This window comes from Lissotriton vulgaris, chromosome 6 (genome assembly GCF_964263255.1).
Source record: "Lissotriton vulgaris chromosome 6, aLisVul1.2, whole genome shotgun sequence".
Lineage (NCBI taxonomy): Eukaryota > Metazoa > Chordata > Amphibia > Caudata > Salamandridae > Lissotriton > Lissotriton vulgaris.
In genome coordinates, this window is record NC_141694.1 from 1,389,973,175 (window position 1) to 1,389,998,414 (window position 25,240).

Sequence of the window (25,240 nt, forward strand, 5' to 3'; positions counted from 1 at the left end):
GCACACATATACTGGGATCAAATTATATGTAAGCTGAAAGAAATTATCCTTTTTATAATTAGAAAAAGAACAGGCTGGTAATAACTCTGTTATTCATTCAGTATTTCAAACAACGTCTTGTCATTGTCCGTTGTGCATTAAATACCTACATAGAGTAAGTGATTGCCTAAAAACAGTGCTCAATAAACCAGATATGGTTTAAAAACTTGAAGTAATTAATCCAGAAGACACCTTTGCAAAAAGCATACAGAGCACAGTGGACTCCAAAAGAGGAAAAATCAGCCAGACACTTACATGGTATCTTAAGATAGTGAGCCCCATGGGCATAGCGGCAGGAGGAAATCTTCACGTTTGGACTCTAACGTAAAAACAACGGAAAAGAATTAATAAACGTTCTCAATACCGCTGATTGGAAATTCATGGACTCTCGTTAGGTCTAAAGCGAGACTTACTTATCGCCAAACGGCTCCCCGCTGAAACACCTACAAGCGGCCACATCCGCCGCCCGTATCGACAAACGCGGTAATGAAGCCGCGGGTGATATAAACACAGAAAGCGCGAGATGCGTATGAGGCGGTGCTGCCGATCACGTGTCTGACGTGATCGCGTCACAATCTTAAAGGCGCCCGTTTATTTACAGACGCGATTCAGAGCAATATTTGCAGATAGATAAACCCATGAGAGAAATACCTCAAGAAACGCAGCAGATGGAGGCCGATTGTGGTCGGTTACTCCGATTGTGCAAAAATGCACAAAACAAAGGGGTTTTGTGCTAGGCCCATAGAGGATGATGTATTTGATATATTTTTTGGGTCAGTTCGTGCTTAATCAAACCTTTTACATATATCACAGGGGATACATTAGTTCCTATTTCTGTATTCCTGAGCTAGAAAAACCACAGACAATGGGGGCAGAGAGGATTGATTAACAGGGTGGATAGAACGTCTATCTACGCATGACTGATCCCCATGGGATATCGTCGTTAAGGCCATGTTTGTGAGTAGATAGACGGTATATCCATCGCTGCTCCTTTTCATACAGCGAACCTTCATCAATAGAACTCAACTGTTCAATTATTACCCATTTAACATCGTTCGGGCAATGGCCTTGCTCAAGAAAATGGGTAGTCAGCTTTGTGGTGTTTCTGCCACACCGAATATTACTACGATGTTCTCCTATTCGTGTTTTAATTTTTCTGGTGGTCATCCCTACGTAAGTCCGCAGGGGCATGTAATCAAGTAGATGACGTTACTTGAATTACAATTGGTGTGACATCGCAAGTGCCATGTCTTACCTTCTTCTAGTTGTAGTGTTTTTGTAGACGATGTTAGGTGACAAACACTACATCCCCCGCAGGGGAAATGACCAGTTATAGAAGGCAAACCCCAGGCTCGTTAGTCGATTCCCAGTTTTTGTAAGTGTGACATCTAGGAAGACAATGGGGTTGGAGTCATATTGGTGTGTGAATCTTAAATGGGGGTCGCAAGTATTGACCCAATCAAAAAAAGATAGTAAGCTTTCCTCAGACCCTTTCCAGATTAAAAGCACATCATCAATGTACCTCTGTCACAGGATAACATTGAGAGCATAAGAGTTGGAATTTGCTAGGATGTGCGTTTTCTCGAAGTTGTAAACATACAACCCCGCTATACTGGGGGCAAAAGTACTGCCCATCGAGGTGCCAGTCTTCTGTTACTATCTTTTTTTGATTGGGTCAATACTTGCGACCCCCATTTAAGATTCACACACCAATATGACTCCAACTCCATTGTCTTCCTAGATGTCACACTTACAAATACTGAGAATCGACTAACGAGCAAAACTTATTACAAACCCACAAGTAGGAACAATCTCCTTCACTTCTCTAGCTTTCACCCGCGATCATTATGCGAAAATCTCCCTTTCGGCCAATATCTACGAGTAGAAATTGTAGTAATCTTGTGGATTTTAACAAACAAGCGGATGACCTAACAACAAAACTAGAACAGAGAGGTTACCCCAGTAAAAACCTACAAAAGAGTCGGAAGAGAGCAAGAAACAATAATAGAGAAGCACTGTTGGAAGACAATGTGAAAAAAAGTGAATCCGAGGTCCCTCTGACCTGCGTGACTACCTACAGTAACATTTCTAACTCTTTAAGTCGTTGCATTGGAAAACACTGGCAAATCCTGACGAGTAATGGTAGAAATTGGCAGAAACCATTATTCTGCCAATTTAAAAAATAAAGTCTAATACAATTCTTTAAACTCCTCACCAACAAGAAATTAATATAGCATACATTCACAAAGCTGGACAATGAAAATACCCAAAAAATATATATTTCTTTCTATAGCTGAGCAAATAAATCGATTATCCCACAGTGGGAAAAAACAGTAATTGTTCTAGAAAAGATGCTCTGGTACACACCCGCCCAAGAGCTAACCAACCTAAACATGATGCCACTGTTTTGAATGCCTGGGGTTTGCCTTCTATAACTGGTCATTTCCCCTGCGGGGGATGTAGTGTGTGTCACCTAACATCGTCTACAAAAACACTACAACTAGAAGAAGGTAAGATATGGCACTTGCGATGTCACACCAATTGTAATTCAAGTAACGTCATCTACTTGATTACATGCCCCTGCGGACTTAGATACGTAGGGATGACCACCAGAAAAATTAAAACACGAATAGGAGAACATCGTAGTAATATTCGGTGTGGCAGAAACACCACAAAGCTGACTACCCATTTTCTTGAGCAAGGCCATTGCCCGAACGATGTTAAATGGGTAATAATTGAACAGTTGAGTTCTATTGATGAAGGTTCGCTGTATGAAAAGGAGCAGCGATGGATATACCGTCTATCTACTCACAAACATGGCCTTAACGACGATATCCCATGGGGATCAGTCATGCGTAGATAGACGTTCTATCCACCCTGTTAATCAATCCTCTCTGCCCCCATTGTCTGTGGTTTTTCTAGCTCAGGAATACAGAAATAAGAACTAATGTATCCCCTGTGATATATGTAAAAGGTTTGATTAAGCACGAACTGACCCAAAAAATATATCAAATACATCATCCTCTATGGGCCTAGCACAAAACCCCTTTGTTTTGTGCATTTTTGCACAATCGGAGTAACCGACCACAATCGGCCTCCATCTGCTGCGTTTCTTGAGGTATTTCTCTCATGGGTTTATCTATCTGCAAATATTGCTCTGAATCGCGTCTGTAAATAAACGGGCGCCTTTAAGATTGTGACGCGATCACGTCAGACACGTGATCGGCAGCACCGCCTCATACGCATCTCGCGCTTTCTGTGTTTATATCGCCCGCGGCTTCATTACCGCGTTTGTCGATACGGGTGGCGGATGTGGCCGCTTGTAGGTGTTTCAGCGGGGAGCCGTTTGGCGATAAGTAAGTCTCGCTTTAGACCTAACGAGAGTCCATGAATTTCCAATCAGCGGTATTGAGAACGTTTATTAATTCTTTTCCGTTGTTTTCACGTTAGAGTCCAAACGTGAAGATTTCCTCCTGCCGCTATGCCCATGGGGCTCACTATCTTAAGATACCATGTAAGTGTCTGGCTGATTTTTCCTCTTTTGTAGTCCACTGTGCTCTGTATGCTTTTTGCAAAGGTGTCTTCTGGATTAATTACTTCAAGTTTTTAAACCATATCTGGTTTATTGAGCACTGTTTTTAGGCAATCACTTACTCTATGTAGGTATTTAATGCACAACGGACAATGACAAGACGTTGTTTGAAATACTGAATGAATAACAGAGTTATTACCAGCCTGTTCTTTTTCTAATTATAAAAAGGATAATTTCTTTCAGCTTACATATAATTTGATCCCAGTATATGTGTGCACATGATTAGAGTCTACCAGCGTAGATGCATATTTTTAAGGGTTCGTAATTTGGACGCTTTTGTTTTTTCTATTTACCCCTACAGATTCTTATCGTTTCTCCTATAGCAAGGAGTTAATTGAAATTGGGGAAGACTTTCCTAAAAGGAGCTTCGACAACTGCAGGTCGTATATTGTTCCGTGTAACTACTCCTTGGGTCTGAGCGCTTTAGCGTGCTCCGATCAGTGAGTGGTACTGTATTGTATCCTTGGTCCTGACGAATGCTGAGCTGATTTATTGCTCCAAAAGCAGAAACATGTTGACCGTATTTTATTAATTTTCTTCTTTCACTTTATTAAGGGACTAATTGGTTCAAACTTGCACAACCTTTCAGTAGTCCTGAAAAATAATCACGTTTTTCAAACACTGGTTTTAATAGAGTTAGAGCTACCCTCTTATTAAAATAAATTTGAGGAGTAGTCCATACTCTTTTTAACTCACTCTCACTTTCCTAGCAACTAAGGAGGACCCAATGAAGACAACTGGCTACCAGTGTTTCACTGGGGCCTGAGGGTCCTTTTAGCTAGATCTCTGAGCACGTGCACTCTATTTTTTCCTACTGAAAATAACAGTCTCTTCTAAGGTTCAGTAGCACTTTGAACAGAATTTTGCTTGCCTACTGTGCCTGATGTTTGTACTAACACTCTCTTGTTGTTTGATATATGGATTTATAAGGGGCATGAGAGTGTGTTTTTTCTGACCCTTACTCTCTTGTTGATGGAACACCCCTAGACAAAGCAGATGTTTAAGACTTTGCTCTAGTAGAATGAGCCCTTATACCCTCTGGAGGTTCCTTACCTGCCAGGGAGTAGCATATCTTGATGCAAAGTATGATCCATCTCGAGAGCGTGCGCTTGTGCACCGCCTTCTCCTTCTTGCAGCCAGCAAATTCAATAAACAGCTGGTCATCCAACCTGAACTCTCTTGTCCTGTCCAGGTAAAAGCTCACCGCCCTCTTAGGGTCCAAGCGGTGAAGTCTCTCCTCCTCCTTGGAAGGGTGGGGGGAGGATAGAAGGTAGGAAGGGTAATAGACTGTCCTAGATGGAAGGGAGTCACTACCTTAGGCAGAAAAGCAGCCCCGGTCCTAAGAACCATTCGTTCAGCATGAATGGTCAAGAATGGGGGCTTCGAACTAAGAGCTTGAAGCTCACTAACCCTCCTTGCCGAGGTAATAGCAACCAGGAAAACAGTCTTAAAAGACAAAAGTCTCAAGGGACATTTGTGCAAAGGTTCGAAAGGAGAACCCATCAGGAAAGTGAGCACAAGATTCAAGTCCCATTGAGGCACAATAAAGGGAGTAGGAGGAAATGTATTTGTAAGGCCCTTCAAAAATCTTAAAACCACAGGAGATTTGAACAATGACGGCTGATCCGGCAAACAAAGAAAAGCCAACAAAGCTGAAAGATAACCCTTGACAGTGGCAACAGCAAACCATTACTGCGCCAAATTAAGAGCAAATTGTAGTAGATCAGATAACGAGCCTTCAATGGGTCAACAGATTTCTCTCCACACCAAGTGACAAATTTAGACCATCTGTATGAATAGATAGATTTTGTGGAGTCACGCCTGGCCGATAGAATGACATCCACCACATCAGGTGGGAGAGAAAAGGAATTCAGGTTGCCCATTTCAATCTCCAAGCATGAAGGTATAAGGTCTGGTGGTGGGGGTGTAGAACCTGCCCCTTCATCAAAGAGAGGAGATCTGCCCTGAAAGGGAGACGGAGCTGCGGGCACAAGGAGAGGTGGAGAAGATCTGTGTACCACACCCTTCTTGGCCAATCCGGGGCGACCAACATGACTTGGGCCCGGTCTTGGCGAATCTTCCTAAGAACCCGAGGAATTAAGGGTATGGGAGGAAACGTGTAAAGGAGTCTTGAGTCCCAACTCAACTGAAACGCATCCCCCAAAGCTCACTGCATCGGATACTGGAGACTGTAGAAGGACGGGCAGTGAGCATTCTCGAAAGTGGCGAACAGGTCAACATGAGGAGTTCCCCACGTCCGAAAGACGCTACAAACTACCTCTGGATGGAGCCTCCACTCGCCGACGGCTGAGAACTGCCGACTGAGACTGCCTGCACGAACGTTCAGAACTCTGGCCAGATGATTTGCCATCAGACAAATCTGATGGGCCTGACCCCAGGACCAGAGACGCAGAGCCTCTCTGCAGAGACACTGCGACCCTACTCCTCCCTGTTTGTTGACATACCACATCGCGGTGGTTTTGTCTGTCAGGACTTGGACCGACCGACCGTGAAGGGAAGGGAGGAAGGCCTTGAGTGCCAAAGGTATCGCCCAAAATTCCAGAAGGTTGATGTGAAGCAACCTTTCCTCTGGAGACCAAAGACCTTTGACCTCCAGATCCCCCAGATGAGCACCCCACCCTAGAGTGGATGCATCTGTTATCACTGTGGCCACAGCTGGAGGCAGTTGAAAAGGCTTCCCTTGAGACAGGTTGCCTTCCACTACCTACCAAGTCCGATCCGCTGCAGTTTCTCTGAAGATCCTCACAGACTCCCTGAGATCTCCGTTGTGTTGATACCACTGCCTGCGGAGGCACCACTGGAGTGTCCTCATGTGGCAGCGTGCATTGTTCACCAACAGAATGCAGAAAGCCATCAGACCGAGCAGGTGAAGGACCTTCAGGACTGGAACAACCGCTCCATTGAAAAATAAAGGAATCAATTCCTGTATGTTGCGAATCCTTTGAGGAGGAGGGAATGCACGTCACACAGTTGTATCCAGTACCGCACCTATGAACAGGTTGCGCTGGGAGGGCACAAGGTGAGATTTGGGCACATTTATCGAAAAACCCAACCTGTGCAACAACTGAGTTGTCTCTTTCAGATGATGGAGCTTCTTCTCTAGAGATTCTGCTTCGATCAGCTAATCGTTCAGATACAGGAATACCGGTATCCCCTATCTTCTGAGATGTGCTGCCACCACAGCCATCACCTTGGTGAAGACTCGAGGCGCAGTAGTAAGACCAAATGGTAGAACCACAAACTGGTAATGTTGCGACCCTACCGTAAAACGGAGATACTTCCTGTGTGACTGCAGGATAGGGATGTGAAAATATGCATCCTGCAAGTCCATTGACACCATCCAATCTTCTTCCATCAGCACCTGAAGAACCTGTGCAAGGGTGAGCATCTTGAACTTCTCCTGTTTTAGGTGAAAGTTCAAGATCCTGAGATCCAGGATTGAACAAAGTCTGCCATCCTTCTTGGGTATCAGGAAATACCGGGAGTAGCATCCCTGACCCCTTTCCTGCTCTGGAACCATCTCTATTGCACCCTTTTTTAACCGTGTCTGGACTTCCTCCTGCAGGAGTAACAGGTGTTCCTCCGTGCAAGAACCTTTGCAAGGAGGGCAATTCGGAGAGAATTCCCGAAAGGGAAGAGCATACCCATTTTCTACGAGATTGAGAACCCAAAGATCTGATGTAACCGATTCCCAATCCCGTAGAAAATTGGTAAGCCGACCCCCTACAGGACCCGCATGATCCAGAATGGCGGATCTAGGGCTGCTTTTCTGTGGCTGGGGGGTTGGAAGAGGTGGAGGAGGAGGAGGAGGCTTGACGTCCCCAAGGACGAGCTCTTTGCTTACCCCTCTATGACTTATACAGCGGGTTTTGCTGTTGCTGCTGCTGTTGAACTTGACGGTAGGGACGAAAAGAAGAACGTCCAAAACCTCTATACCTTTTAGTTGATGAACCTCTGGTCTGCAGCCCCAAAGGTTTGGCAGTAGCCCTACTGTCCTTAAACCTTTCCAAAGCTGCATCAGCTTTTTTACCAAAAAGTCCAACACCTTCAAAAGGCAAATCCAACAACGCAGCCTGAACATCCACAGAAAAGTCAGATGACTTCAGCCAGGCAGCCCTTCTAGAGGCAACAGCAGTTCCGATGATGCGAGCAACTGAATCAGCAGTGTCTAGCCCACTCGGAATCACTTGGCGAGCAGCCGCCTGTGCATCGGCCAATACCTCATTAAAATCCTTCCTACTGTCCTCAGGAATTTTAGGAGTCAACAGCTGCACTGAGTCCATCAGGGCATGTATATATCTCCCCAAAAGGCAAGTGCATTAGTCGATTTTAAAACCATACTTGCTGAAGAGAAAGACTTCTTCGCAGTCTGATCATGTTTCTTAGATTCCTTATCCCCAGGCACTTGAGGGAATGCCCCCAATCTTTTTTGAACAGGCTGCCTGAATGACCAGACTTTCAGGCAAAGGATGCGAGGATAAAAATTCAGGGTCCCCAGGTGCAACTCTATACCTCCTTGCAACACTTTTAGCCACTGCAGGAGCTGTAAGTGGCTTGCTCCAAACCTCCAAAATAGATTCAGTTAATGCTTCATTAAAGGGAAGCAACGGTTTGATAACAGAACTTGGGGAATGGAGGACCTCAGTCAAGAGATTGGATTTATATTCCACTGTAAATCTTATCAATTCCAAATCTTAAAAAACTGAGCAGAGATCAGTGGAGACTCCCTTAGCACGACGTGCAGTAGATAATCTGAGGGACTGGAGCTTCTCTCAGGAAAGTTCTACAGGGTGATCTCTTCTGATTGGTTAAGTTTTAAGTTTGGTCCTTTTTTACTAAAGGACAGGGATATGTTATAAAAGATTTTAAGGCCTAGAGCCTTATGTTCTATGTCTAATAGGACAATTATTTTGATAATACGGGGGGGACTCCCATCTTCACAACAGGAATGATTCAAGCATGTGACTCTGTGAAAGTTCCAATACTGGAGTAAATCAAAAATGATTCTTAATGTATTCCTATTTCACAATTTCTTTATATTTCTTCATGCCACTGAACCAAAAAAAATTCAAATAATGTGCGCATCATATTTAATACAAATTATTTCATTACCCATCTTTCAATTTTTCCATTATTTCATACCCTGCCAACAACTGGTATACCACATATACTCCTCCCTAAACCATATTAAAAACTAAAAAGCATCTCAATATGAGTATACTTCCAGACACGGTGTCCCACAACAAAAATTCCTCTTTGAAGTAAAACATAGATCTATTCAATCAAACCTAAGGCTAACCGGAAAGTAAAACTCATAGCAAATGACCTCCAACATCAAGGAGGGTTAGCTCATTGTCACTCTCGTATAAACACTAAAAATTAATAACTTTTACGAGGACTCACAAGTGGTTTCAAATGTTGATGAGAACCTGCATCAGGCAGACAAGTTAGTTGCATTTTCTTGTGTATGTTGATTATGAAATACACTTTAGAAAATCTCAGATTGTTATTCGAGGGGTTGTTTTAAAGAATATTCCTTCTTCGGTTAGGGAAAATGGCTATTGTCCAACTTTTCTGGAGAAAATATGCTACTTAACACCTCCAAATACACTTCACAAACATCAGACCCTGGAGGGATTTTAGACAACAATACGTACCACATAATGCCTTTACACCAGTTAATTTCACAAACTGTTTCAGAAGCAGACAGGGAGGAAAAGCACTTTAAACTACCTAGGTACTAAAGGCTGATAAGCTAGAAGCTGAATGTTTATAAAGTAGAAACAAAAAGGTTTTATTTAGTAACGTTGGTGGCCCCTACAACTTCAGGGTATCAGTATATAATTTATAATGAAGCATAGAAAGCCAGGTGTCTAAAATCACTCCTTTAATTGGCTGAAGACATGAAATACATAAAGGAAAGAACCACAGCTCAGCTAAAAAAAATATTGTTAAATCATGGACAGCCACTTTGGAAGTTCCATCAGCACTATTATTCCTAATTCTAAAGTTTCAAGTTTCACGTTTATTTGATTTATGATTAGGGAACCACGAAGAGGTCCACATAAAATCCCAAACTTACATGCATATAAATGAGATAAGATTCTAATTTGCAATTAAATACTGATAGTAAAATATTCCACCCCAACATGAAATCTGACAATCATAGAAGATATCCATGGTTCTAAAGAACTACCAGTTAACAAAATTCCAACAAGCAGCAGCATGTTATACAGAATGAAGTATAACATGTCTTTAATTCCCTCAGTGAAAGAATTTAAGAAATATATATATATATATATATATATATATATATATATATATATATATATATATATATATATATATATATATATATATATATATATATATATATATATATATATATCTCATTAATTTATATACCACAGAACTACAATAAAACAATATATATGATTAATACATAAAAAGCAAAGAAAACGCCCACATAGGGAACCCTATCAACCTTTACAACATACAAACTAATGCAACTTAATATATTTTAAAAAGTACTTAAAAAATTAAAAATTCTATTACAAAATATTTCATTTGGAGGAGCATAAAGGGATTGTAGTACTGCTGATGCTGAGAGGATAGGTAACTGCAAACACATTGGCTTCAACCATTTCCGTCAGGTATATTAGCAAAGCAGGACAAATGAATAAAACATGATTAATATCTTGGAGAACATTTTTATACAGGTTACAGATCGCTGATAAACCATACCCTTTAGCTAGGAGGAGATTTAGAGGAAGCATGCCCTGCCTCAGCAGTACCATCAGCACTAGTATTCCTAATTCTAAAGCCTTACACGTTCACTGAGTGAATGGGCATTAAAGCTAACTGTATCAGACCCAAAGCCTCAATGTGTCTTAACAAACAGAAATCAAGAGTTATTAAAATACCAACAAGCTGTCCCACATACTCCAAACGAACAAGTTACTTACCTTCGGTAACGCTTTTTCTGGTAGATATAGTATCTGCCTGTGGAATCCTCACCTTGTGAATATCCCCATTGCGCCAGCAACGTTCGGAAAATTCTTTGTAGCACGCCGGCGTGGACGACGTCATAGGAGCACGGCATTGCGCACGACTCCGTCTGACGTCACCGACTCCTCATAAGGCCCACGTCGGCGTGATGACGTCAGTTCCGCCCTTTTTTCTGTGCCTTCGAGGCACCCGGACGGACCAACAAATATATACATATATACAATGTACACAGGACACGCAATCCAAAAACCCACAAAAAGTGCATAGCAAAAGTATTAAATACTAGAAACATAAGTACATAAATACATAAGCACATAAACCCAGGTATAGCAGAGCGGACAACGGGGAGGCGGGTGGGCATGTGAGGAATCCACAGGCAGATACTGTATCTACCAGAAAAAGCGTTACCGAAGGCAAGTAACTTGTTCTTCTGATAGATACATCTGCCTGGTGGATTCCTCACCTTGTGAATAGAGTCCCACAGCAGTCCCCACTCCCGGAGGAGGGTGTCCACACTGCTATACCAGGAAATCTTGGAGGACAGAGCGCGCAAAGTGGCCGTCCCTCCTCACCTCAGCATCCAAGCAGTAGTGCTTCGCAAAAGTGTGGAGGGAGGCCCATGTCGCGGCCCTGCAAATATCCTCAACAGGAACACCTCTAGACAATGCAGATGTTGCAGACTTCGCTCTAGTTGAATGAGCTCTAATACCCTCAGGAGGGTCCTTACCCACCAGAGAGTAGCAAATCTTGATGCACAGGATAATCCACCTGGAAAGTGTGCGCTTGTGCACCGCTCTGCCCTTCTTGCAGCCAGCAAAACCCACGAAGAGCTGATCGTCAACACGATAGTTTCTATCTTGATAGGACTAAAGACTAACTGCTCTCTTCGGGTCCAACCGATGAAGCCTCTCCTCCTCCTTGGAAGGGTGTGGGGGAGGATAAAAGGTAGGAAGGGTAATGGATTGTCCTAGATGGAAGGGAGTTAACACCTTAGGCAGAAAAGCATCCCTGGTCCTGAGAACCATTCTTTCAGCATGAATGGACAAGAACGAGGGCTTGGAACTAAGAGCCTGAAGCTCACTTACCCTCCTTGCCGAAGTAATTGCAACCAAGAAGACCGTTTTAAAAGAAAGAAGCCTCATGGGACACTTGTGCAAGGGTTCAAACGGAGAACCCATCAAATAAGTTAATACAAGATTCAAGTCCCAATGAGGAACAACAAACGGAGAAGGAGGGAACTTATTAGTGAGTCCTTTCAAAAATCTTAACACTACTGGAGACTTAAAAAGAGAGGGCTGATCCGGCAAACAGAGAAAAGCCGACAAGGCTGAAAGATACCCCTTGACCGTAGCAACAGCAAATCCTTGCCGTGCCAGAGAAAGAGCAAACTGCAAAATGTCAGACAAATGAGCCTTCAAAGGATCAACATCCCTCTCCCTGCACCAAGAGACAAACTTAGACCACCTATACGAATAGATGGACTTGGTGGAGTCACGCCTGGCAGAAAGAATGACATCCACCACATCGTGAGGGAGAGAAAAGGAATTCAAGTTGCCCCGTTCAATCTCCAGGCATGAAGGTGTAATGTCTGGAGGTGGGGGTGTAGAACTTGCCCCTCCATCTGAGAGAGGAGGTCTGCCCTGAAAGGGAGACGGAGTGGCGGGTGAGAGGAGAGGTGGAGAAGGTCCGAGTACCACACCCTTCTTGGCCAATTCGGGGCGACCAATATGACCTGGGCCCGGTCCTGGCGAATCTTCCTCAGAACACGAGGAATCAAGGGTATGGGGGGAAACGCGTAAAGGAGCTGATCTCCCCAACTCAACTGAAACGCGTCCCCCAATGCTCTTTGCATCGGATACTGGAGACTGCAGAATGACGGGCAGTGAGCATTCTCGCAAGTGGCAAAAAGGTCCACCCGAGGAGATCCCCACATCTGAAAGATGTCGTGAACAACCTCCGGGTGAAGCCTCCACTCGTGGTCGGCAGAGAACTGCTGACTGAGAACGTCTGCACGAACGTTCAGTACTCCGGCCAGATGATTTGCAATCAGACAAATCTGATGGTCCTGAACCCATGACCAGAGACGCAGAGCCTCTCTGCAGAGACACTGCGACCCTACTCCTCCTTGCTTGTTGATGTACCACATCGCGGTTGTGTTGTCCGTAAGGACCTGAACTGACTGACCGCGAAGGGAGGGGAGGAAGGCCTTGAGCGCCAGACGTATCGCCCGCAACTCTAGAAGGTTGATGTGAAGCAACCTTTCCTCCGGAGACCAAAGACCCTTGACCTCCAGATCCCCGAGATGAGCACCCCACCCTAGAGTGGATGCATCCGTTATCACCGTGGCCACCGATGGAGGTAGTTGAAAAGGCTTTCCTTGTGACAGATTGCCTTCCACGCTCCACCAAGACAGATCCGCTGCAGCTTCTCTGGAGATCCTCACAGACTCCCCGAGATCTCCGTTGTGCTGATACCACTGCCTGCGGAGACACCACTGGAGTGCCCTCATGTGCCAGCGTGCATGGTTGACCAACAGAATGCAAGAAGCCATCAGACCGAGCAGGCGAAGGACCTTCAGGACTGGAACAACCGCTCCATTGTAGAATAAAGGAATCATGTCCTGAATGTCGCGAATCCTTTGAGGTGGAGGGAATGCACGACATACAGTAGTGTCCATTACCGCACCTATGAACAGGTTGCGCTGGGAGGGCACCAGGTGAGATTTGGGCACGTTTATCGAAAAACACAATCTGTATAACAGCTGCGATGTCTCTTGCAGGTGATGAAGCACCTTCTCGGGCGACTCTGCCTTGATCAGCCAGTCGTCTAGATAGGGGAACACAGGAATCCCCGACCTTCTGAGATGCGCAGCCACCACCGCCATCACCTTGGTGAAAACTCAAGGCGCAGTAGTAAGTCCAAACGGGAAGACCGCAAACTGGTAGTGCTGCGATCCCACCGTAAAACGGAGATACTTTCTGTGTGACTTCAGGATTGGGATGTGAAAATACGCATCCTGCAAGTCGATCGACACCATCCAGCCTTCTTCCAACAGCCCTTGAAGAACCTGCGCAAGTGTGAGCATTTTGAACTTCTCCTGTTTGAGGTAGAGATTCAAAATCCTGAGGTCCAGGATTGGACGTAACCTGCCATCCTTCTTGGGGATCAAGAAATATCGGGAGTAGCACCCCTGACCCCTCTCCTGCTCCGGGACCACCTCTATCGCACCTTTTCTGAACAGAGCCAGGACTTCTTCCTGCAGGAGAAGCAGGTGGTCCTCCGAACAATAACCTTGGCAAGGAGGGTAATTGGGAGGGAACTCCTGGAAAGGAAATGCATACCGATTTTCTACGAGATTGAGAACCCAAAGATCTGATGTAACCGATTCCCAAACCCGTAGAAAATGAGTAAGCCGACCCCCTACCGGACCCGCATGATCCAGAATGGTGGATCTAGGGCTGCTTTGCTGTTGAGGGAGGGGGTTGATTATTAGAGGATGTGGAGGAGGAGGAGGCCTGACGTCCACGAGCACGGCCCCTTTGTTTTCCTCTGTATGTCTTATACAAAGCGTTCTGTCGCTGCTGCTGCTGCTGCTGCTGACCTTGGTTATAGGAACGAAAAGTGGATCTGCCAAATCCCCTAAACTTCCTAGTAGCAGAACCCCTTGCCTGAAGGCCCAAAGACCTCATCGTTGCCCGGCTGTCTTTAAACCTCTTCAAGGCCACATCCGCTTTCTTACCAAAGAGGCCTGTCCCGTCAAATGGCAAGTCCATTAAGGTAGATTGTACATCAGTTGAAAAATCAGATGATTTTAGCCATGCGGCCCTTCTGGATGCAACAGTAGATCCCATAATTCTGGCAACAGAGTCTGCCGTGTCCATGCCACTCTGTATTACCACACGGGCTGCAGCGTGAGTATTGGAGACCACTTCATTAAAGTTCTTTATATCATCCTCTGGAAGCTTAGATGACAATTGTTTCACAGAGTCCATCAATGCATGAACATATCTCCCTAACAGGCAAGTAGCATTAGTAGATTTTAGAGCCATGCTACTCGAGGAGAAAATCTTTTTCGTAGACTGGTCGAATTTTTTAGAGTCCTTGTCTGCCGGCACCTGAGGAAATGAACCTGCAGACCTGTTGGAACAAGCGGCTTGCACCACCAGAGTCTCTGGAGAAGGATGAGAAGAAAGAAATGTAAATGTAAATGTATTTGAGCTTATATAGCGCACAGCTACCCGCAGTGGGTTTCCCGGCGCTTGCTTAGGGAACCCGTCCTGGTATTCCCCTGTGAGATAACCCCGGCAGGGTATCCACAAGGTGAAAGCCAGACATCCCGCCGCGAGGGGCCGTTGTGGAGATTAAGCAAGCTATTGCCCAGAGTCGCAGAGTGTGAACCCGTGAGTCGAGAAGGCACCGGAGCAAGAATTATCGAGTCCGTGGAATTTTTAGCCCAAGACCCGCCGAGGCGGGGAATTGAACCCTGGTCCAGGGCAGATCTCAGCTTCCAGGTCTGCCGCCTCTAACCCCTGAGCCACACTTCGCCACATTCTCCATTCAGGGTCACCAGGCGCCACCCTGTAACGCCTTGCCACCGATCTGGAAACCGCAGGAGCAGTCAAAGGCCTCTTCCAGACCTCCTTTATAGGCTCAGTCAAAGCGTCATTGAAAGGAAGAGTAGGCTCTATTATAGAAAAAGGCAAATGCAAAACCTCCGTGAGGATGTTGGGCTTGTACTCAACAGAAGGCAAAGTCAGACCGAGCAAATCCGCAGCCTTCCTAATCACGACATAATAGGGTGCCACGTTCTTAGATGGTGCATCCGAAACAGATGGCAAGCCCCACTCAGGAGAAAGTTCCAGGCCACTAGCGCTATGGAGGTCCTCAAAACAATCCCCTTGTTCAAGAAGCTCTCCTTCCTCAACTTCAGAATCATTTTCCTCCAAGACGCGTTGAGCTCTGCGTCTCGACCATTCCATGCGAACCGAAGTCGACGGATCCGGCAAAGACACCGACGGAGCCGGAACCGGCGTCGAACGAGCAGCCGAGGTAGCTGGAGAACAGGAGGCACCACGATCCGAATCACGAGGTCGTTCCGGAGCCGGCGAAGCCGCATGCGAAGTCGACGACCTCAGCGGCGCCGTACCGGGCCAAGGAGCACAAGGCCTCGGCATGAACGGCATAAAGGGGGCCGGAGCGTAAGCCTGAGGTACGCCCAAATTAAAAGACAATGGACCCATGGGACCAACAGGTGCGCCAGTGGGGTACATTGCCCTCGCATAAACACCAAACATGGCATTTAGGAATTGCGAGGGGTCCTGTCCCAGACCAGGAAATGGAGGGTACGAACCCAACGGCCGCTCCGAAGGAGGCTGCTCCGGCAAAGGTTCACCCTGGCCCTCTTGACTTTCAGGCTCCTCCTCCGGAGTCGGAACCTGAGGAACCTCTTCTTCTTCATGCTCCGAAGAATGGTGCGATTCCAGATCCGGTTCCTGCTCCTGAACCGGGGAACCTCCACGAGATTGCATTGGAGATGGAGACACGTAGTCTTTATGATGTTTACGAAACTTCTTCTTCGAATCCGAAGACTCCTTGCCAGAGTGATGCTTTGAGCCATGCTTACTCCTCTTGTGCTTCTTCCTCGAGGAGCTCGAAGCATGACCCGATGCCGACTTGGATCCAGACCTCGACCTCTCTCTGGATCTTGACCTCGCTCTGGACCTCGATCTCGAAGCCGACCTCGACTTCGACCGCGACTTTTGCCTCGACTTCGAGCGCCTGGACGCCGACCTCATAGACCTTCCAGCTTCTCTTCCTTTCACCTTTGCAAGTAGAAGCTTTGCCTCCCACTCTCGTAAGGCCTTGGGGTTCATCTTGAAGCAGGAACGACAGTTCTTAACATCATGGTCTGACCCAAGACACCACAGACAAACGTCATGCGGATCAGTGATCGACATCATTCGGGCACACGAACCACACTGCTTGAACCCCGTCTTCCTCGACGACATCCTCGATGAAGAAGAAACACTCAATAGAGAAACAGTAACACAAAATAGTAACAAGATACTCAAAGTATCGCAGAAGATCCCAGAAACCGTTAGCGTCGACGACGCGGAAAAAAGGGAAATGACGTCATCACGCCGACGTGGGCCTTATGAGGAGTCGGTGACGTCAGACGGAGTCGCGCGCAATGCCGTGCTCCTATGACGTCGTCCACGCCGGCGTCCTACAAAGAATTTTCCGAACGTTGCTGGCGCAAGGGGGATATTCACAAGGTGAGGAATCCACAAGGCAGATGTATCTATCAGAAATATTGCTTTCAATAGTCTACCTCACTGCTTTTTATATGAATGGATAGGCATAGACTACTAAAGGAACAAAACACAAACCTTCTACTGACTGCAAAGCAGTTGAGGATTTTATCAGAAAGTGCTAGTGTTTTTGAAACTATTGAAAAAAAATGTGTTTACACGTTAGGAGTTCCAATATTAAAACAGATATTCTTTTTTTTTTTTAACAGATTTTATTGAAAGGTTGCACACATTCCGCAGAGATCTGCACACCAGAGATATCTGCAGGACAAAACATCACATCAATTGAGATGCAAGCAGTTTTACTTTTCTTTGATGAACAAACATAAACAAAGCAATACTAGACACCCCCGCCTAACCCCCACCTCGAACTCCCTCCTCCCGGATCCCACCCACCCAGGTCGCACAAGGTCCGTCACGTGTCTCCTACACAGGATACATCTAAATGACTACTCCCATGTACACTCTACCAAGGCCCCTTCATATCACCTCCGGTAGATCTTCCCGGTCCACCGGGGGCTCAAGCCACAGGCCCCTAAAGTCAGCCCAGCCCTTCCAGATTCTATAGTGCTTTCGTGGGCATCCTCGGGCTACAAAAATCGGCTGCTCCATTCCCATTCAGAAGTCCAACCCTCTCTTCCATACCACCACAGAGGGGGCTTGCGGGTCTTTCAACGCCCTAGCCACGTTTCTTTTGGCCTATGTGAGACCCAGCAGCAATAAATGCTACATTACCACCCACCCCATCCATCACATGCAGCAAACCTAGCCGCGGCGTACGTGGGAGATCTCCACCCCAAAACCTCAGACATGCAATCCAGCACCCCCCTCCAGAACCGATCTAGAGAGCCACAACTCCACATCATATGTATGAATGTCCCCACTTCCTGGCCGCATCGGAGCCAGTCCGGAGATGCAATCAGCCCCGCCCCCCATAACCGCTCCCTAGTGAAATAAACTCTATGTAGATACTCAAATTGGATGAGCCGTAGACGCATCGCTATGGCCCCTAGGGGCTGCCAATGCCTCCCTCCAATCCTCCTCCTCTAATTCTCCCACATCCTCTTCCCAAGTCTCCCGGAGCTTCTGCAGTGTGGGGGAAGAGTGTGTGACAAGTGACTGGAATATGCATATCTTTTTCGTCTCTAGATCTCCAATAAACACCTTCGCTTCCAGAGGGCTAAATTCGGGGAGGGACTCCAGGCCCTCCAGGCTTGGGGCAAGGGCATGGTAAAACAGATATTCTTGCTATGCAAAATACATTACCTAATAGCTTCTGATAGTAATTCCATCTCTTGCTGTTCAAGATCAGTAAGTGCATCAGAACCATTTGTCAAACAATCAGGGAGTACTCCTAAGAAATAAATAAAGCAAACTTTGTAGTGTACAAATTTTGAGCATTTGATACTAGAATACCAACTCCCACCTAAGTGGAATTCTGAAATTCTGTATTACAACTAAAACAGCAATAATCATACTGTATATTATACTCAGACACTTAGATGATGACAAAGAACAAAGATCACTAGGCCTTTTTAGCACTCACATTCCCCTATCTGCTGCACCATCACAACCTCCACTTCCCATTTTTATAGACCCTAAATAGCAAATATTTGTGGTAAACAGATTATTACACACTTTTCTGTCAGCACACATTTAAAGATTAACATTAAAACCATCATGTGTTTAGCTGTTTTGGTGATGCAGTGAAACTTCATCACAGTAAGCAAAACATGTTTTCATCAACCCTTGTAAACGGCTGATGGTAGAGTCTTAGAACTGTGCAAGCATGTCATAATGAAAATGATGTCACTGGAAGGTTTTTAATTTTTTTATTTTACAGAGTTTTATATAGCACGAATTGGACCCGAAGCGGGTATCAGAGCGCTTTACATAGCACCAGTTGCATGACATGAGGACACATTCATTTTTTTGTTAGGCACTGGAAGATTAATTGATTTGCCCAGAATCATAGGATGTTCAGCATCATTGCCGAGACTCGAACCGAGTTCCCCAGATTCAAGGTAGACCGCCCTAGCCGTTAGGCCAACTCAGTGTGACAGACATTGGGATGGAAAGGATCTCACTGCCCAATTTTACCTCCCAATCCTCCAAAGTGTTCTTACGCCTCGCCTTGCACAGTTGTCTCATCAGTAATTTTATTCCAAATGTTGCTGGGATATTATGAATGGAGTCACAGACGATGTCAAGAGCGATCTAATATGTGGTTTAATTTGCAGTGCATGGCGAGGGTAAGAGTTACAGTTACCTTAGGGCACGTGTTATAGTTAGCAGACCGAACTGTAACTGGTGAATTTCTGTGGTTGTCAAGGAAATTCTCACCTAATTATAACGTTACAATAGCCTTTGTTTTTCTCAGTGACTTTCTAGGTTTTTTTAGACGTAAAGTAATATTTTGTTACCATACATACAGCCAAGCCCTCTGCTGTGCACAGCGAGAAGTTTGGTGGCAGACCATGCTTCCAACTCCCTTTCAGGCAGCCAACCTCACACTGTGCATGGATTTGGACGTGTGTGGTGAGAGGTTGGCCCTGTAGGCAGCCAACCCCACGCTGATATGGCATTTGGCCATACGTAGCAAGGGGTTGGTAACAGAATCTGACCAAAGGTCAGGGCTTGTGGCCAACCCACTCGAAGGCAGACAAGCCCTGCCACAGGCTGCCAACGCCAAGCCGCGCACTGCCTTTGGCCTGCGTGGTGTAGGGATGGCCTACTGGTCCTGGGGACACCACCTCATCCCTGCAGGAGTACAGGCAAGGAAATAGAACAAAAGTCTGCTCCCAGCTGGCTGGAGCATGTTGAAATCTCCCACCGGCTGGGAGCAGACTTGCCTTCCCAACCTTCACCCCTGCAGGAAACAAGCATTTTCAATGCAATAGGTCGTGCATTACTGAAAGTTTGAACTATTGGCGTTACTAATAATAATGCAATGCCAATAGCTCAAACTTTCTGTAAAGCGAGATCCATTGCATTGCAAATCAATCACGGCACCCGTGCTTTAACTTTACACATCTTAAAAAGTGAAGAAATAGACAAACAAAAGATTTTTCTATTTCTTTACTTTTGAAGCAATTGCGGCACCCATGCTTTAGCTTAAGATTTTTAAAGCTAAAGCATGGGTGCGGCAATTGCTACGAAAGTAAACAAATAAAAAACAAATGGCGGTTCAATCTTTTCAAACACCATCTCATTACTAATAGTGTCTGCCCTCCCGACACATGCTACACTAATCTAAATTGCACATTTTGCGAGGTCAAAACTACAAAAGGAACACACATATGTATTTCCTGGCCAGACAAGAACTGAACAACGCCCAGGTCCCCGGAATAATTATTCACACCCCCACGCCGACCTGGCGTATGAAAGCCCAGCCCACTTTGAGTATGTATAACGAATATGCTACTTACCAGTATACATAGTCTGGATTACACACCCATTACCTTTAATTCACACCTACACCTTTTTATCTTGGTCCTGAAGAAAGCCAGCATAGTTATAAGGCACTGGCTGAAACATGTCGGCCCACCACTGGATGTGAGAGGTCGTAACTCGCCTCCTACATCCAAAAAGCCTTATTTTTAACCGCTGACGGGGGCCCAGTTATTAAAGTTTAATTTACCCTCGGGTACTGGGACCCCCGCCAAGCCGTTTTAACATCACTATACCTTACACCTCACACTGCACACTCAGCAAAATACCTGCTCCGCTGTAATCAGGCGTCGAAGCACACCGGGGACACGCTAGGTGTTACTGGGTGGGCCCGATGATGAAGCATGCCACCAACTAGGTTGGTGGGTGAGGGCTTCATGAACACACCTACAAGGTGTTCCTACCACCTGACAAAACATATTTGAGTCCTTTAACTTAGTAGTTGATGAGCTAGTCTCCTTTCGATTAAATATATATAAACCACGGGGATACTGACTAGCTATCTGGTCCTCTCTCTCTCTCTTGATACGCATAGAAGTGTCTAGACCACCAGCGAAGGACAGGCCCTGAAATCTTGCAGAGGGTCCTGTGCTTGCTCTTCATAATGTTGGTAGCTTACAGGGTCAGAGTCACTGCCAAAGATTTTGTGAAAGCACCTCATCTTCCATGAGCATCTGTGCCTCCCTGTGGGAGTGAACAATAGCTTCCACGTCGCTCTACGGTGCCGGTGACTCTGCATCTGGAGCTAGTGGTGGAGGCGGGACCGCCCATGAAGCCGGGTGTGGCGCTGAGAATCCAAGTGCCAGGTCAAAGCATTGTAGTTTAGGCGTCAAATCCGAATGTGGTGAGCCAATAGGCATCGGTTGGGACTGCAGAAATCTTAGAAGCCTTGGTGGAACAAGTGAGTCAGACGGGGCACCGCCGGATCTGAGCCTGGAGTCGGGAATTTGGGATATTGTGAGTTCGAAGACTCAAGCAAAGGATCAGGCGCTGAAGGCTCTGGCCACAGTGGAGGTCTGTCCGGAGTCCTTCCCACCGGAGGAGCAGGTCTGCCTGAGGATCCGCAGTTGGTACCTCGACCAATGAATGTCCTGTGAGAATCGGAGAACATCTGGGAGACTTACCTTTTAAGTCCTTTTTACATTTTTTATGGTGTCTCCTTTGCTTGGTGGACGGGGAAGATGGAAAACAGGAATAGTGTAGGGAACATTTCTGACACCAGCGAATGCCCTTGGCACTGGACATAAAGAGCTTGGCTTCATGCTCCTTGTTGGCCTTAGGGTTCAAGCTGAGCCAGAACAAACAGGATCTGGTGTCAAGGTCAGAGCCCAAACACCATAAACAGATAGACTATGGGTCTGTGATAGACGTGTCCCTCACAATCCCTACAGGGGTTTATAATGGGATTTATATGGGAGGAGACATTGGTATGGTTTTAAAATGTTTTGAATGAGGAAATTCCTCAGAGATTGCAGCTTCAGATCCACATTGAAGGTTCGAAAATATGGGAATTGATGTTGATGCGTCAGAGCACGCACTTTATGGCCTCAGCGGAGTCGCCTGTTGTCACTTCTGACGCAGAGTGCAGCTCTCTTTACCGGTGACATACTGCCTTTGAAGTTTTATGGATCCAGTCTGACACCTGGGGTTGGTCTACAGGTGAGGAATCTGCAATTAAAAGTATCAGTCAAGAGACTAAAGATGCACAGCTGATTGAGATACCTTGCTCTCCTATAGATACAGTAACTGACATACTGTCACTTAACACGCAGGCTGTAGAGGAGTCCTTTAAAAGTTTTCACAGCAACCACGAGGGAGACTCCAGCGGGGCGTACCCAGTGACGTCAGGCCCAACGGAGGAGACCTGCATCTGGCGAAGTACGTCGGATGGATTGAAGAAGCTGGTAGGACAGGCAGAGAGGGAGAAAGAGGAATGGGAGACTCCCACGCTGGTCGGTGACAGAGTACTTTGGAAATCCAAGGAAGACGAAGTTGAGAACCCCGTCCTAGAAGAAAGCGAAACGCCAGGAGGCCAACTAGACTGAACATCGCCCGCCACGCTCCAGGAGGATGGTAGCTATACAAGTTACAGTCCAGGCTACGGGGCCTCTCAGGGCACTGAGCGGAGTAGGGAACGCTGTACCTGGAGGGCACCGTAATGTCGTAACAGCGTCACACCTGGTGCTGGGAAACTGGTGAAAGCACCTCATGTCCCATACCCTGTAAAGGAAGGGCTATAATCCCTCAGACTGACCCCGGTTTTGTTTTTTGTTTTTCTTGTTTTCTCTCATTTCCTTGCGAGAAACCGCTGAAGACCAGCTAACTCGGGATACCTTGTGGAGGACCTTGGTGTGTACGGGACTGCTCCTCTAACCAGGACTCTTTGGTTATCTCAACTGGCTGTTGCATAAAACAATAAAAGAAGTTACAGTACAGAATAAACGCGTCTCTTTAGTGTCCTTTGCCTTCACAAGAACCCTGCTCAGAAAGGTCCTGTGACAGTATCCATCAGACAGTAGACGTTATATGGCGGACGTTGAGGACTAACAGGCCAAAGGTTGCACCAGCCTGGTACAATAGAATAAGTTGAGACAATGTGTCCACTCAAGCCTAATCACCTAGCCGAGATTTTTGTAAACTTTGAGGAAGATTCTGTTTAAACGAGTACTTGCAGAGAAGGCAACTTGGGAAATTCGGCTTCTCAGCAACAGCTTTTGACTCTATGTGAATCAAGTCTATTGTGGAGTCATGTGCTTACTGTGGTAGTTTCGATGGGCTTTCCATTATTTAATCTATCACTGTACCAGGCCTTTTTCAATCTTTCTGTTGGGGAATGGCACTGGTGTTGCACATCAACATCAATTGCTGTAGAAGGCTATGAAAGTCCACCTTCCGCCTGAGGTTCAGTGTATTGTTTACAGTAATCATCCTGCTATAACAAGCCCTGCATGTATCGACGCATGTTTTTTCAGCTTTGCAATGCCTGACACATCTGCCACTTAAAAGATCTAGAAATCCCTGACAAACAGACTGCACACTCAAAGGGTGGGAGAGATGCGTAGAGGGGACATTTAAATTAGTTATTTTTTATGTTGGTGAAGTCTAAGCTTTTTTAGACTCATACAACCCGATTTTTCTATACAATTGCATTGAGAAATGAAGGTTGTTGAAGCAATCTATCTCTTGTCAAAGTACAATGAAGATGAAGAGGAGGTAAGAGGAGTTGGCCTAACGGCTAGGGCGGTCGACCTCAAATCTGGGGAACAGTGTTCGAGTCTTGGCATGGTTGCACAACATCCTGTGATTCTGGGCAAATCACTTAATGTCCCAGTGCCTAACAAACTCCAATAAAAAATTATGACACAAAAATGAATGTGTCCTCATGTAATGCAACTGGTGCTCGTGTAAAGCGCTTTGATACCCGGTACCCTCGGTTCAGGTTTGCGCTAAGTAAAACTCTATAAAAAATAAATAAATGATAAAGCGTAATATACAATAATGTTTGTCTCAATGCACTTTGGGCTGCAGGATAATGCAGGGATGAGCCTGGTGACAGGTTTAAGGAAAAGCAACTAGAAATTTCACATCCGACACTGGCTGGCAGGATTATGCACAGTACATGAACATACAGAATGGTTCAAACAATGAATTCCCCCAAAAAATTTTATTAAAAGGGGTGGTAACAGAGAGGTGGGGTAACAGACTGCAACTTCAAACATAAAAATTAATAAGATTCTGTAGTTAAGCTACTACCTCAAAATGAGTTCTCCCTCCTTATTGGGAAAAATGCTTGGAAAAGGCAGCAGTGTGCATGGGGGGGCACAGAAAGCAAACAACCTGTGGTATTTACTAAATACAAATACTGTGTCATCAACCCTTGGACTAGATGGAGGTGGCACAAAGTACCCTCACTGATCATTCTGGGGGACAAAGAGAGTAGAGACTGTTTTGTTTTGTCCACCTCACTATTGGACACGGCAGAAATCTGCAAGGAGCAAAGCTAACCCTCATTGGCCCTTAGGCAAGGCCAGGAAATGCCATAAAAATAACCACCCTTACTTTGGGCTAGGTGGACTTTGTGCATTTCAGGAAGGGTTGAGGCCAAGACGAACAAGTTACTTTTTCTGGTAGATACAGTATCTGCCTGTGGATTCCTCACCTTGTGAATATCCCCTTGCGTCAGCAACATTCGGAAATTCTTTTTGTAGCTTCGCGACGATGTGGACGACGTCATAGAGGCACGGCATCACGCGCGACTCCGCTGACATCACCGACACCATAATAGACCCACGCCGGCATGATGATATCAGTTACGCCCTTTTTTCTGTGCCTTAGGGGGACACGGACGGACCGATGACAGTAGATGTATACTCAGTACACAAATGTCAAGATTAACACACACAGTGTGAAGCAAAAGCAGGAATGCAATTGAAATAAAACATTTCCTTAACATTAAAATATTTACATTACAATAAACTCAGGTATAGAAGAGTGGACAATGGGGAGGCGGGTGGGTCAGTGAGGAATCCACAGGCAGATACTGTATCTACCAGAAAAAGCGTTACCGAAGGTAAGTAACTTGTTCTTCTGATAGATACATCTGGCAGTGGATTCCTCACCTTGTGAATAGAGTCCCACAGCAGTCCCCACTCCCGGAGGAGAGTGTCCACTCTCCTATACCAGAAAATCTTAGAGGACAGAGCGCACAAAGTGGCCGTCCCTCCTCACCTCGGTATCCAAGCAGTAATGCTTCGCAAAAGTGTGGAGGGAGGCCCAAGTCGCGGCTCTGCAAATACCCTCAACAGGTACACCTCTGGAA

General features: G+C 45.8%; 1 protein-coding gene across 2 annotated transcripts in view; it reads right to left on the bottom strand.

The window, feature by feature from the left end:
* Positions 1 to 25,240, bottom strand: part of CFAP36 (cilia and flagella associated protein 36) — a 319,762-nt gene that overhangs the window by 189,477 nt on the left and 105,045 nt on the right. For both annotated transcript variants that reach the window (XM_086927503.1, XM_086927504.1), the window contains exon 5: positions 18,238 to 18,325. In XM_086927503.1, coding sequence (XP_086783629.1) covers positions 18,238 to 18,325 — 88 coding nt within the window. The remainder of the gene's footprint in view (positions 1 to 18,237; positions 18,326 to 25,240) is intronic.